The 16,172-nt window shown below is 33.9% G+C and overlaps 1 protein-coding gene across 1 annotated transcript in view; it reads left to right on the top strand.

Annotated features, from left to right (window-relative positions):
* Window positions 1–522: 522 nt before the first annotated feature.
* The window catches only part of LOC129228367 (TRAF3-interacting protein 1-like), a 48,845-nt gene continuing 33,195 nt past the window's right edge, over window positions 523–16,172 (top strand). The window contains exons 1-3 of the mRNA XM_054863045.1: window positions 523–657; window positions 730–798; window positions 4,193–4,241. Of these exons, the coding sequence (XP_054719020.1) occupies window positions 523–657; window positions 730–798; window positions 4,193–4,241 (253 nt within the window). The remainder of the gene's footprint in view (window positions 658–729; window positions 799–4,192; window positions 4,242–16,172) is intronic.

Here is a 16,172-nt window from a genome sequence, read left to right on the forward strand (position 1 = left end):
CCCCCCCCCCCCCCCCCCGCCTGTTTAGATGGGCACCCCTGACTTAACCCCAAAACCAGCCACAAGGACAAGGGCGCATCCCCCTAAATTTCCCCCTCCCCGGAATGCAAGAGCCCCCTTAAAATGAGAAAAATACCCCTCATCCTCCTCCCCTAAAAATTTCAATGGCGCAATCTGCGCCATGATTCCCAATAGGTGGACACTCCTGGGATATAATAATCCGAAATTAAGGCTCAATAGCTTGCTGGCTATTACGCCTTAAAAATTGCTGGCTCGATAGCCCAGTGGCTATTACGCCTTAAAAATTGCTGGCTCAATAGCCCAGTGGCTATTACGCCTTAAAAAATTCCTGGCTCAATAGCCCTGCTGCTATTACGCCGGTAATAGATGCCGGGAACATGATTGCCTGAGGCTATGCCGGCGCAATAGCTGGGGAGCTATTGAGCCAGTTACCGGCGCAATAGCCACAGCCTATTAGAAATGCTTACGTCGCGAGTGATAGTTTGAACTTTATTATAAGTCATGGCTGAAGAAATTGACCCTGCAATTATTAAAAAAACTCAAGAAATATTAGGTAGTATTATTAAAAAGCCAGCTTTAACTGATAAATCATTAAAGAAGCCTCCGTTTAGGTTTCTTCACGACATCATCTCTAATGTAAGTTGCGATCAACCATTAATTTTTAATGTTTACTCTTTCGATTGTGTATTAATTTAATTGTTCTTTCAGATCATAAAAACTTCTGGATTTTTCAAAGGGCTTTATTCCTCAACTGAATTACAATCTGAAAATGTGAAGGTATTTTATATATTTATATTTGTTTCAGATCTGCTCTGACACTATTCTGTGTAATATTTAAAATGAGATTTTTAAAAATAAAATATATTTTTATCATTTAAAGTGCAAAATTTAAAAAAGTTTTATAACGTATACCGGAACACTGAACTGACGATTAATAAAGGGATTAGTGTTATGGTCACTTTTTATATACATCTCCCTCAGTTTATTAAAGTCTTTACCATAGTATTGAAGCTTAACTTGCATTTATTCATCATTGATTCAGGGTACCTGCCTCAGTTATGCACAGGCAAAATTTTTGAATTGTATTTTTCTTTCATTCATTTCAAAACATCGGCTTTTTGAAAGGTCGGGTTCTGTGGAGAGGAAGGGAAGAAAAACCGACTCTCTGCTGAAGAACATGGAAAAGGGGCTCCCAAGTTATATCGTGGACGAAAAAAGTTTGAATGTTCTTTTAATTTTTGACCAATGGCCACAATCTAGGGAGCAGACCCAGATTACCCAATAGGCCACCCTAGGCCCTGGCCTAGGGGGACAAGCTGGAAAGGACACACGTCGCGGTGAAAAGAAATATGGCGTGCTATTATGGAGAAACAAAATTCATCCCTGCTCCCTACTCATTAAAAATTGTTTAAGATTTTGTTTTTAGGTCCTCAACTTAGAATTTTTTTCTTGAGAGCACCCCTGATTTCAGCCCTTCTTCAACATTATCAAAATCATTCAATTTTTTTTCTTTTTTAAATTAAGACTTCAATTTCAAAACACCTACAGAAGAGAGTTATCAAATCCTATCCCTTCTAGTAATGTGATCAGAGATGGTTTCCAATTGCATATTTAAGTCTTTAATATCGAAATCATTGTGGGGAAAAATGGCTAAACCTCTTCCATTTCCCGGCCGTCATAAAAGATTTCTAATTTTTTGGTCTTCAATTTCAAAAACTTTCCTCGCTAGAGTCACCAATCACCCCCACATCAAAAAAGCAAAAAAGGTAGTTTAAAGTTATGCTTTCAAAACTTAATTTCCAAAAAAATCCCGGAGAGCTGTTCCGACTCCCACCGTTACCCATCATCATTAGTAAAAATCATCGAAAATTTTGTTTTTAATATTGTAATTTCGACGGAGGGTGAGGGAGGGTTTGAGCGTCTCTGAACACCTCCCTTTCTCTAACATCATCAATGAAAACATAACATTATGTATGTAGGACTTCAGTTTCGAAAACTTTTGGGGGCAAATTCGAATGTCATTACTTCCCGTTAAATCACATTAGATGCCATTGCATTGCTAACGCTTCAATTTCAAAAAATTCCCGGGGGAGCACCTCTAAAGTCTTCTCTTTTGAACGTGATCGAAGGAAAAGAAAGAAAACCATCACTCATTTTGTCAACCAGAGGGGAGTGCGGAATCTTCTCTTGTTACTGGACATTACTATGCCTCTGGGAATGGCTGGGGGGGGGGGGGCGATCCGATTTCGATAGAGTTTGGTTATGTGAGGTGGGGGGTAATTTTCAAGTATGACCTAGGGGTACATAGAGGTTAATCCGGCCCTGGTAGGGAGCAGCTATGAAGGGTTTCCCTAGTCAATCCCCACACAATCCTTGGTTTTGAAGCCATATTACCAGTAGTAGGATGTTATTTTTTAAACATGTAAGGACTTATGACCCCCCCCCCCCAAAAGGTGTAGATTAGCGGTCACCACTCGCCAAATGGTGACCAAAAATTTTCAATGGCAATCAAAAATTTCAGTGCCGATTGCCACTTTGTGACCAAAAAAAAAAAAAAAAAACCTCCAAAACAACATTAAATTAGCTTATTTTATGTTTAATTTCAATGAATAGATTCATTTTTGGACCCATACTTCCTTTGCAATCGTACATCACGGGGAACTGCACCTCATGTTTGAGATGCAGTTCAATCCTTTTGCATCTTGTACATATTTTGATAATTTTGAAAAACTTTAGAAGAGCTTGTTTTATATTTTAATTTTATTACATGAATTTGCTCTTGAAGCCATGGAAGCTTTGAAATCGTAATTCGTGCAAAAAATACAGGGTCCATTATGAAAGTAATGAGCATTTACTGGCAAAATATATTTATTGATCGTAATTTGTACAAATGTTCAATATTCTTCAAAATACATTCCTCCTACATCAATACACTTGCGGAGACGTGTTTGCTACGCCTGAAAGGCACCTTGAAACTCTTCCAAGGGAATGCCTCTCAGGAACGTTGTAACATGGTGTTGGATGTTTCCCAAGGTTCCCCAATGTTTTCCTTTCTTCTCTCTCTCTCTCTTGAGTCGCGGAAACAAAAAGAAGTCACATGAAGCTAAGTAGGGACTGTAAGGTAGTGAGGGATCACCAGGGGGGGGGGACATCCATGACGGGGTTCGTCGGCGACCTCCTCCTGGCTCTCTTTGAATGCCTTGTGCCACTTCCCAGACTGTGATCTTGAAATGCAATCGTCCTTGAAGGCTTCTTGCAGCATCTGGAATGTTTCGGTTGCATTTTTTCCAAACCTCACGCAAAACTTTATGGCGTATCATTGTTCAAGCGAACACTCCGTTGCGTTATGTTACAAAAGTTGAAAACATACTTCAAGCGGAGGCACTTATCTCCGCTCACACTGCTCGAAAGCAACTGACGATTGGATGCATCGAAAGGGCATATCCCGCACCACATTTCCCAGCCGGTTTTACCGTGCTGCCATCTATCGTCGTGTCACTATAACATTATGCTCATTACTTTCATAATGGACCCTGTAGCATCTCTTGATAGAGATTTCAATCCTTTTGCATCTTGTAAATATTTTGATATTTTTGATAATCGGAAGTTATTTTAACACAGGGTACCTTAGATTAGCTTATTTTATGTTTAATTTTAAGGAACGGATCTATTTTTGAACCCATGCTTTATTTATAATTGTATTTAGCAGGGAATTCCATCTTGTGCTTGTGATTTCAATCCTTATGCATCTTGTACATATTTTGATATTTCTGACTAGCAAAAGTTGTTTTGACATATGCTACTTTAGACTAGCTTGTTTTTTATTTAATTTTAATAAATTTATTTTTCTTTTGACATTATGCTAACTTTGAAGTTGTACTTCGCAGAGAATTGCATCTTGTGCTTAATATTTCAATTGTATTGCAACATTTCAATGTTTTGACAATCGGAAGTTATTTTATGGCAGACTACTTTAGATTAGCTTTTTTTAAGTAGAAAGTTATAGTTTTTCCCTTGAATCCCACTGATTATATTTAATAAACAGATGCTCTGAAAAGAGCAACAGAAAATAAATGCAAGAAAGGACTGATATATGACTCAGAAATATATGGCATTTAAAAGATGCTTATGTAGAAGATTATTATAGATTCCTTATTTAATTTTCTTTCAGGACAAAGATAGTAAAATCGCATTTCTTCAAAAAGCAATTGATGTACTGGGTAAGATTTTTTTTCCACATATGTTATGTTTTTTTTTCCTTATTAAAATTTGAGCAAAGAAAGAAAACATTTTTGAACAGTGTTGTGTTGTTCCTTTTTAACAATTATGATATCTATTCCAAGTTTAACATGGGTCACTTTCCAAAAAAAAAAGTAATGTTATGAAGTTTTAAAAAAATATTTTTTCAATCAATTAGGTATTTATGGTGCTTTTTTCGTTAACCCGTTCGCACCCAGCGTCACGCGGACGCTACGCAACGATTCCTCTCCTATCAGCCCAGCGTCACTTATCCGCTACGCGCTCTGATCGACGCTGTAGTCCCAGCGTCACGTATATGCTTTCTCGAAATGGAACGATTGAATTGAATATTTAAATGATACTAGATGGCGCTAAATGGCTATAACTTTGATCATATTTGAGTCACATGGTATTTGACCTTCATGTACACGCTTTAGTTTCTTATTTGGGCCTCTCAATGGGATAGATTTTTTTTTTATGTAAACAACAGTGAATCACTGCTCTGCGCATATGATTTATGAGGTCTCAATTGCTCTTGCTTATATCTTTGCTTCTCTTTTTTTTACGAGTAATTGAAAGAGATATACATCTAGCTGAATAAATTATGGGGGAGGGAAGGAAGGTTAAAATATTTTCGCGTATGTGTTCCAGACTTTTGGGATTCCCCGTTCAATGAGAGTACAGGAATGAGTTCAAGAGGCCTGAAGTTTATGATTACTTTTGAATCCTTTCTGATATTGTTCTTCTGTATTTATTCTTTTTCATTTGGGGATGGGAAACTGCAATAAAAATGATTAGCGAAGTGAGTGAAAGGGAATGTTTTCGAGTGAATTATGAAGCAGTTTTGAAACTTGTCGCGTGGGAAATATAACTACTTTAAATTCGTTGACCTAAGTTGTTTTAATCAAAATTACATAAGGAGCATATTATTTTGCTACATTTCTTTTTCTTTGATTCCACACTCACGATGTCAAACTCTAACTTTGTTTCTGTGCACATATCATTTAATTTTGTGCACATGGTTAAAGTTTTAGTATTCTGCTTATTTCGTTCCTTCTAATAATGTAATAGTCTTTATATTAGTAATTAGTAATCAGTAGTACATTGTTTAAACAACATTAAAATTTCAAGCCATTATTTTGAGATGCTGATTTTATATGAATATTTTTGTTCAGTTAGGCTTAACTGCTGTAAATGCTCGGGCCGATGGCGGCGTTCCATTTCAGAACATTCGGTCCCGTAGCTGCGCTTCGTTTTCCGAGCGCTGGTCCTCAAGGGGTTAAAGGTGGATTTTTGATGCAATTGGTGATATCTACACTAGGGTGGGCCGAAAAAACTTTTTTTGGAAATCTGTTTTTGGTTAGTGCAGAAAAGTTGCTATATGGGCCCGTTATTACCCATAAAAAATTTTGCTAAATTTGTTTAATATTTAGCCGGAGCTACTTGACCTTGAAAAACTGAAAACAAGGACAAAAATGCACTTTTTTCAAAAAAAAAGAAAATGGGGGGGGGGGGTCAAAAATAAAAGTTTGAAGCTAGTTTCAGCAAACATTAGAAGTATCTGTCAGTGAATTAGTCAGAGGCGTAGCTAGACCCGACTTTCGGGGGGGGGGGGGGGTTACTTCTTTATTTATATATATATATATATATATATATATATATATATATATATATATATATATCAAACAAAACAAAAGCAAAGATTTTTTTCTTTTTTTTTTAATGTTCTGGAAAATTCACCATTTTTTTTCTTTTCCCTCCATTTAATTTAAAGTAAATTTTCTAGCAACGTCTTGTCAAAACCAGTCTATCCAAATCAAGGTTAAATCACATATCTGATGAGCGCGTGCCGTTCATTTCAATATGACTGCTTAAGTTGGAGGCTAACACACATCTACAAAAGCTGGCATCCCTGAAAGCTAATAGATACTTCCATTTCCGCCTGTAAACTGGATGTTTGACTTTCAATCTCATTGGTGGTCAGACTATAAAGACTATTTTTACCTAACTTGGTTTGCACTAAAAGTATGAAATAAAATAAAAAAAAGACTTCTTGAATTATAACCAGCAAAAAATGAAATTGCTTTTCATATCGTTATATTTATATGTTGCTTTTTATGTATTTACATTTATGCTAATTCTAAAGCAGTTAATAAAATTTGAATAAAAAAAGTTAGGGAAGAAATATAGGCAGTAGAAAGTTATTCGCTCAAATGCATACCATCTGTTCTCCATTCAAGTCTTTATTTTTAATTTTATTAGCTGCTTTAAAATTTACATAAATATCTATTTGAGAGAGCAACAGCAATTTTCGAGTATTATAAACAGAAGTCTTTTTTATTTTCTATTTTTTAATGCGCACCAAGGTAGCAGAAATAATCTCTGTTACTTATAAATAATCTCTATTATTTCTGTTACTGGGCTCCTTTAGTAGCCTAAGCGAGGATAGTACAATAGACCTGTGGTCTCGGTGCTCGCGCTGGTTTCAAGGGCCCCCCTTTTCACTTCATACTACAACAGAAATAATCTAGATTCATTTCGTTTTTAAACATTTTATTCGTGTAATGCTACGCAGTTTTTCTTTTGAATTAAAATAAAATTACCTTCAGAAGGGTCCGATGGGTCTAATGCTGCTTTGCAGACTGTACTTCGTTTTCTTCAGACGACGTTAACTTTCTTTTTAGAGTAATCCTTTTCGTCATTTTAATTTTTTTGTTTGGGTTTAAAAAAGCTTGTTATCGGTTTTGCTCGCTTCATTATGCAACAACTTTCACTTAGAATGTACTATTTTAAACAGACTGTACGTTTCCAAAGGAATACGTAGTAAATACTGGCTGAAAAATCAATGTGATTGCAATGGATACTCTGGTTAGCAAAGGTCGTTTTGACTATGATCTATGACACACACGAGATCAGACCAACAAAAACCTCTATCGTCTCGAATTCCGGTTATGCTATCACTTTCGGTTTCGAAGCCCAATGATCTTTAAAGAAGCAAACAAAAACATTTCCTTCAACTCAGAAACAGAGGAATTGTCTTCAAGAGCCGAGGAGGCAGTGGAAAAAAGGGAGAAATCCGTTCCACGAATAAGCTTTCCAGGAAGATTAACCAAAGGACAGTCGTTTCGCGCACTTTCTTGGAGGAAGAGTAAATGGATAATATTCACAGGTTTGACATGTAAGATGAACATTTCAAGTTCATGGTTAAAGGTCATTCAAGTTAAAAGCCATTTCACTCTGTTATCTGGATTAGTACTGTTCTTTGGTTGCTCTCTTTCTTAAAATTGTGATTCCTTAGAAAACCGAAACGATAGGAGTGAAAAGAAAGTATAAGTTTTTTTCAAGTGATGAAAAAAGGAAAACCGTAGAATACTGGCCAAGTTAGATTTGCAGCAATTGCTAACCTACCTCAAGTGGATAAATAATGAATCCAAAAAAAAATCAGCGACCAAATACAATAAAAGACGTTTTCTTGAAAAAGATATGCTTAAAGTTACTTTTACCGTCAAAATGATTCCTTAAACTCGCAATAAAGCACTTAATAATGTAATAATAGAATAAATACCTAACAAAACTAATAAAGAGGAATTTTAATCAAGAGCCCATATTGTCTTTAGTATCGATTTCAAATTTTCACCATCATATTTCAAATTTCTATAAAAAGTTTCTTAAAGCCCCGTATCTCAAAACTTCTTTATCTCGATTTTTTCTTTAATGTGAAATTCGAAATATACAGATTCGACTGTATGCAATATTCCCACTGTGCGGCTCATAAAATTAAACATATTTAACAATTTGCAAAATCTATAACAAAGAAAGGCTGCATATACGTGGATTTAACAAATCAATCTCATTTCTAAAGCAAAGTGTCAAATTTCACTCAATTATCAAAAAATTGTCGCAGCAGAGGGAGGCGTCTTTATGCTAGAGGGTCAGACATGGAGCATATTTTCAATGGCATTGGGTGGGGGGGAGGGAAACAAAGTGAATTTTTGACCTTTGTTTCTCGGAAAAAAATCGTTTTGATTTTTTTCTTTCTCTTCTCTCTTCTTTTTCTCTCTCTCTCTCTTTCTTTTTGAGACTAACGTTTCGGGGGGGGGGGGGGTTGTCCCCCCCCCCTTAGCTACGCCCCTGGAATTAGTTGAAATCCACGAAGACTTTTATACATTTCGTAGAATATTTACCTATGCTCCTTTAAGAATGATACATGGAAAAAATGAAAAAAAAATAAATAAATAAAGTAAAAATAAAAGTAGTTTCAAAATAAGTAAATACTGAAATGTTACGCAATACGTTACTTAGAAAGACTGAAAATCAATCAATTTTATGCGACATTTGTACGCCAATTTTTAAAAATGCACACACTCAAATAAAAAAATAGTTACATAAGATGCTAATTTTTTAATCTTCGGTTCCAATTGTTTCTCCTGGATAATAAACAGCGCTCAACTGCTTCTATTACTCCTAAGATTATTTTGTAACTATTTTATATATGTTTGACAAATAGAGCCCTTGAGTATTAAAAAAAATGTGAATCCTCCAAAGTCTTTTAAACAGGAGCCGGACATTTCGAATGTCATTGCATTATTATCTTTGTTTTGGTATACAACACGACTGTTATGTAGAAACGCGCGAAAAAGAAAGCAACACGAGCAAGCACATGTTGTCTTCTATTTAGACCTGGAAAAGATTTGTCTCCTCCTGATGCTTTATTTCTTCCAACATAGGGCCTGTTCACATATCTGCCATCCGTTCCGTCCATCACGTTTCTTTCCTCCCGAAACAGGTTTACTTTGCTGGTTGCCATGACAGCAAGCCGTCTTGACGGGACCGGTTTCGATCAGAAGAACCTTGATATCTGACGGCCATCAAAAGTAGGACAGCATTTCATTGGTTCCCGCCAAGCAGCGCGATCTTTTCTCTGGTGTCTGGTGGGTGAGTTCAGCCATGTGATTGATGTGCGGTGACCGTATGAGCCATTCCATTTCAGATCAGGCATGGTCTGTCACATGACCATCACCGATTTTTTTGAAAAAATTACAGTAGTTACAACTAAGGGACATATGAAATATCCCAAAAGGATTTTGCAAGAAAATTTTTTTTTTCTTCAGTTATAGCCTATTAAAATTCTGCACAAAATCCGCCATTTTGGAAAAAACCGGCAAAACACTTCATTTGAAATGGACACTATTTCAAAAGTATTTAACCTATTTGAATAATTCTTTTTTCTAAAAATAAATAAGGACCCATATATCCTCCAGACATCGTTTTTGAAAGTTTAGTTAGGTTTTTTGATAAAGAAAAAAATTCATTTTTGCGGCGAAAAAACTGCATTTTTACCGATTTTATGATTTTTTTTCTCTGGAAAAAAAAGTTTTTTTTACTAAACGGAGATGGCAGTCTAAAGCCCTTATATGATAGTTTCATAACATATTTTATTATAATCCTTGGATGCATACAGCCTCGGAAATAAAATTTGAAATTTTAAAAAATTTCAAAAATTAGCGATTTTTGAAGTGATTTTACTCAAAAAACCCATTTTTTAAAAATCTAAAAATTGGCTCATTTGAACCCCATATAATGCTTAACAAGTGGGTAGACACCGCATCCCATATTTTTTCCCATAAAATTTTTCATGATTTTTTGAAAGTGACCTTATCGTCCATGGCATGCATGTAAAATAAAAATTTCTAATAATTTCAGTCACTGAAAATCTGATGAAATTAATGCCTAATAGCTACAATAATGGTGCACTTTATCAGCAACAAATAAAATTTTACTGACTTTTAATAATGTAGCAGTATCAAACCGCTTCTGATGACCCAGTCAATTCGTCTCTTTGTACTTCGTTATATGAATATATTTTTCTGCTGATCAGCGCCTAATTGTTATGGGAGCTGAGATCCCATATTTACTTATTTGTTTCATTCAAATTTTTGTATTTTTGACCGAATTCAGGCCACTTAAGCATTAAAATAAGTTCTGAAGACTATAGGGATCCTGACCTTCTTTTGTTAGAAATTGGATCCCTGGCTATAATAGCTACCTTTGGTGAGATCTGTTTGGTTACCTCAACCTACAACCATGTTCAATTAATTATTTCTCTCATAAAACAGTGGGCTTTTTAAATTCTTAAACTACAAGTGAGTTTTGCGGTATGAATTTAGTATACATATTCTTACGTATAAAAGTAATCATACTAGGTAGGATCCAAAAATTATGTGACAACGTTCGCCAATGTCAAACCAAAGCAGGAAATTAAAATTAATCGTTTTAAATGCATTGTATTGTTCTTCCCTTTGATGGTTTCCCCTGTCGCGTAATTGAGTTGAAGAGAAAGATAATTGAAAGAGAAAAAATATGATTCGTTGCTGCATATGAAAGTAACGGTGAATGCATAGCTTTGGAGACAAAATAAAGTAATATTTATTTTAAAAAAAATAGATTTTTACTGTTACTGATAAAGTACATCATTATCGTAGCTATTAGTCATTAATATAATCACCAAAGGCTCTTCTATCTAAAGGCTACACACAGAGTCTTACAAAAAGACAAATTGACTAGGTCATCAACAGCGGTTTGTTACTGATATATTATTAAAAGTTAGTAAGATTTTAGTTGTTCCTGATAAAGGGCACCTTTATTGTAGTTATTAGGCATTAATATAACCAGAATTTTAGTTACTGAAATTATTAGACATTTTTATTTTACTTGCATGCCATGGGCGATAAGGTCACTTTCAAAAAATCATAAAACATTTTATGGGAAAAAATACGGGGTGCGGTGTCTACCCACTCGTTAAGCATTATATGGGGTTCAAGTGAGCCAATTTTTAGATTTTTAAAAAATGGGTTTTTTGAGTAAAATCACTTCAAAAATTGCTAATTTTTGAAAATTTTCGAAATTTCAAATTTTATTCCCGAGGCTGTATGCATCCAAGGATTATAATAAAATATGTTATGAAACTATCATATAAGGGCTTTAGACTGCCATCTCCGTTTAGTAAAAAAAACTTTTTTTTCATGGAGAAAAAAAAGCATAAAATCGGTAAAAATGCAGTTTTTTCGCGACAAAAATGATTTTTTTTCTTTATCAAAAAACCTAACTAAACTTTCAAAAACGATGTCTATAGGATATATGGGTCCTTATTTATTTTTAGAAAAAAGAATTATTCAAATAGGTTGAATACTTTTGAAATAATGTCCATTTGAAATGGAGTGTTTTGCCGGTTTTTTCCAAAATGGCGGATTTAGTGCAGAATTTTAATAGGCTGTAACTGAAGAAAAAAAAATTTTTCTTGTAAAATCCTTTTGGGATATTTCATATGTCTCTTAGTTGTAACTACTGTATTTTTTTCAAAAAAATCGGTGATGGTCATATGACACTTTTCATACCTGCCTGCCTGATTTGAAATGGAATGACTCGTATGTGAATGCTACTCCGTTTTCGTCGGCAGTCCGTCACGTCAAAACACGGTATGGACGGAACGGATGGCCGATAAGTGAACTGCCCTATATGAGGACATTATCAGATGTTATCAAATCACTAAGATGCAAATAAAGGGAGAAGGAAGTAAGCAACCATCTTCTGCAAGTGTGGCCGCTGTAGTTGCAAAAAAAGTTATTGATGTTTGGGGGCGTGCTTCCCTTCCCCTTGTTTCCATAAGAAGAGTTATTGCTATGATTTTATCTTATTATTCTAAATATAATAGCGCAACAAAAAATGCTAAGAATATAAAGACTCAACTTTTACAATCAAAGCTAGGCAAATTTAAAGCAGAAGCTACAACTTTGTTTGATGTTTGTGCCTGCAGATTTATATTCGTGTAATTGCAGAAAAAAAGCCAAAAGTCCCTGATAGAGAAAAACAATTTCTAATTGATCAAAGGACAGTGAGAAAAATGGCTATTGGAAAAGTGGATAAGGTAACAAATAATGCATATTTCGCTCATCCTGAGCAGCTACTGTTGACAATGTTGTTTGACTCAAGAAAATACATTCGGGAATTAGTTGTTAGGTGCATTCTGAACTCTAGAAATAAGAAGACTAAGAGCTCGGATGGTGTACGATTTTTTAAGCATCCTAAACTCAATTTTGAAGCCGTTGATTATGTTGATTTAGTTGATTGGGTAAACTGTGTTGCAACAGAGCCACCTCTTACAATGCATCTAAAAGACCAACAATTGAAAGAAATGTGCAAAGAACAACCTAGAGCCACCTCTTACAATGCATCTAAAAGACCAACAATTGAAAGAAATGTGCGAAGAACAGCCTAATACAGAGTTCACTTTCGAGAAATTTCCCTGTCACACGGAAGCTGTGAAACGTTGTGTGAAACTAATAACCGAAGCTGCTATATAAGTTCGTGGTGAAACTGCACAAGATGGATACGTTCGTGCCAGACTTCAAGCTAGGAAAGAACTTCCATCATTTCATAACAAGGGACAATATTATTCCAAAAGATAATATTCATTATGCATGAGGTATTATAAATCAAATTTGAAGATTTCTTTTTCAAAATTTTATTATCTTTAAAAGTAATTCTAGAAAATGTACGATACTATTGCGTGATAATAATTACTATGATTAATAGTGCTATTTAATTGATTAGTCTATGATTTAATTTTGAAAAATAATTCTCACAATGGTTTTTAAAGAAATTCAATATGTTTTCATTTTTCTCCAATTTTTGATGTTGGAAAAGAGCAGTTAAATGTTCATTAAAATCTGAAACATTTTATGGGCTTGAACTGACTCATTATATAACATTTTTAGTGTATTCCAGCAAAATATTTGAAATTTAGTTTTTTAAAAAAAATTTCGACAAAAATTCATTTTTCTCATTTTTTTCGGTTTTTTAGTGTCAAATAGCGCCGGCTAGATATTTTTTAATATCCAAGAAATTTTTTGTGAGTGCTAACTAGCTCACCACGCAACTTTTGCGTTCTATCCAAAAATTGATTTTGAAAATAAATTTTTTTCGGCTTATTTCGGCCCACCCTAATCTACAGGTCCATGGAAACCCTAGAATTTAGAAAATGAAGCTGTTGAATCACAAATCACGAAATTTTTAGTTAGAATTGGGAAAAATGAATTAAAATTACCCAAGAAGAAAAATATGCCGAATGATATAGCAGTAGCACTATTAAATAGTGATTCATATTTTGAACACAAATTAAAGTTACTTTAGCATAAATGGATGTTCACCGACGTGGTACTGCTTGTGACATTGTAGGTTTGTAGGTAATTTAATTTCGGTTACATGTCAATGTTGTCTATTGGAACTAACCCCCTGTGGAAGTTGCTTGGTAAATTTCAAAACTTACGTTTAGAGAAAATAATTTCCTCTTTGTTATAGTCAAAGCTGCCAACTTTTGAAAATCTCAATTCGTAGGGGAGGGTAAAACGACGCGTTTCATAATGAATGTAATAGACGTAATGATTAAGTTACGTTAGTAAAATCCAGAAAGCACCCCCCAGGGAATAAGACTGGTCAGTTAAAGTCAGTATTTCAAAAATTGGTCAGTATTAGTAAAAATTTACGGAATTTAGTCAGTGAAGTCAGTTTTTTTTTTTTTTTTTTTTTGCAAATTTGCTAAATAATTAATTTTAAGATAATATTCGCTGTCAATTTTGTTTTCATTTTCTGATAAACTTATAAAAATGCCAAAAAAGCAATCAATTGCTAATATAGCAGCTCAATTTCGCCAACCTGGTAGTCTGTTTCATTTGATAAAAAACTTTGCTTTTCTTTTATTGGATTGGGATGATTTAGTTTTTTTATTTAAAACCTAGATCCCCCTTCCTCCCACCCTTTGATATTGGGTATACTCTTTTTTTTTGCCAAAAGTACAAATTAAGATGAAGATTTTTTCGAGCAATAAGGTATACATGACAGCTACATTTGTGCACAATATCAAGATGAGTAAAAATTTGTTATGTTTAAATACTTATTTTAATTTGTTTCTTTAACTTTCACCATAAGTTCTTGCAGTATCCGTGAACTTATACCCTGTCCCAAAAATTTAGACACAAACATAAAATACAATTCACAGTAAAAATGTGAATGTTAGGATATGAAATTTCATATTTGTATGCTAATAATAAATAGTAGGGGAATGTGAAATGGTGAAATGTTAACTGCTTTTAGCGCCACCTATCTAGTAATATTTCAACTACGTAATAAGACATGTAGCCTATTCCAGTCAAGGAAAAATTAACTCTGAAAATTATTGAATATGATAATGCAAGCAATTTTCAAAAAATGATACTCATATTATAATATTCTGTTGTAAGTCGAAAACATATTTTTAGTATTATTGAATAATAAAGTTTTTGTAATTACCATTTGAAATATTAATTGAGACCTAATATTCGGTGCAACATTTATTATGTTAATATTAAGCCAATTTGTATTTTAAATATTTTGTATAATTAGACAAATACATGCGGGGCAAAGTGAAATGGTTAATTTTGTTTAATTATTCAATCATTTATTAAATCCCTTGTATATTTTTTATTAATTTTTTTTAACATTCCTTAATTTAATGATAATTCGCTTACTTATTCATTCATTAATTTTTTTCCCCACTCGTTTATTTGTCCTCATGTACTAATTAATTTATAAAATAATTCTTTTTTTTCTGCATCTTTTCATTTAGTCATTCAACCTTTCATTCACCGATTCATTTGATCAAAAAAAAAAAACAAAGAAAATTATAACCAAATAGAAAACATTTCATAATATAAATATTTCATTTTTCACTTTGCCCCATAAAAAATAAAGTTAAAATTTTCCAATTTTTTTTAAAGCAAAAATTTACCTCCAAAAATAAAAAAAATACTATTTCAATGCAAGTTTTATTTTAAGGACAATGGTCTTTCTCTATGTGTGTAATTTTCAAAAAAATTTCTAATTTGTTCATTTTGAAAAAGCTTAATCATCTTCACCATTTCACTTTGCCCCACATTCCCCTATGTAAAGCACAAGATAAGGTAAGTTTATTAGAAAAAACATCATGCACAGGTGCCACCAAGGGTGGGGGGGGGGGGGGTCATGGAGCAGTTTGCTCCATTAAAATTTTGAGGAAGGTTTGTTTTGAGGGGTATTTTTCTCATTTTTTTTGGGGGGGGAGGTCTTTTGCAATGCTTTGAGGGGGTGCACCCTTGATCTTAGGGGGGAGGCACCCCTGCATCATATGTCAAATTTATTTAGAAAAACAGAAAATCGAGTATCCCAAAATTTGACACTTTTCATCATAGGCAAGTGGGGCACCAAAAAAAAGGTTGGTCAAAAGTGACGGGTGTTAGGGGGAGAGGCACCCCATAGCTGATTTTTTTTTTTTTTTTTTTTTTTTTTTGTAAAATTAGGCTATATTTTTAGATGTTAGCATTCCTTTACTGATTAAAATATCTCTAATAGTATGGAACGTGGCCTCAAAAATCAAGACTGATAGAAACCGTAAACTTCCCCCATTCAAAGTTGCATCTTATAAATTAGCATAAGAAAAATCCATTTGAAAAAGTATTTAATTTTTTATCATTTAGTATGATAAATTCTTTTTGTTTATTTTTAAACAAAGATTTAGAACATTAGTTAGCACAAAAATATTATTATCTAAATGATTGATAATATGGATAGTATCTGTATTGATTAAAATTTTTTTAGGGTTATAAAAAAAGAAGAAAATTGTAATTTTTGGACGTGGTTTGGTAGCGCCGTAGTTCAAGGCTGTAGTTCATAGAAACTATGATTTTTTCATAGCAGCTGGCAGCTCTGGTTATAGTTGCCTGTACCAGTTTAATTCCGTCTTCAGGTTCAGGAACTACTTTTTGCTTTTCCATCGTTCATACCTTACACTGTCTTCATCTATAAATTATTCATCTTTTAGTGGCAGATTTTTTTCGTAGCAG

This window comes from Uloborus diversus, chromosome 8 (assembly GCF_026930045.1).
Source record: "Uloborus diversus isolate 005 chromosome 8, Udiv.v.3.1, whole genome shotgun sequence".
In the NCBI taxonomy this organism is placed as follows: domain Eukaryota; kingdom Metazoa; phylum Arthropoda; class Arachnida; order Araneae; family Uloboridae; genus Uloborus; species Uloborus diversus.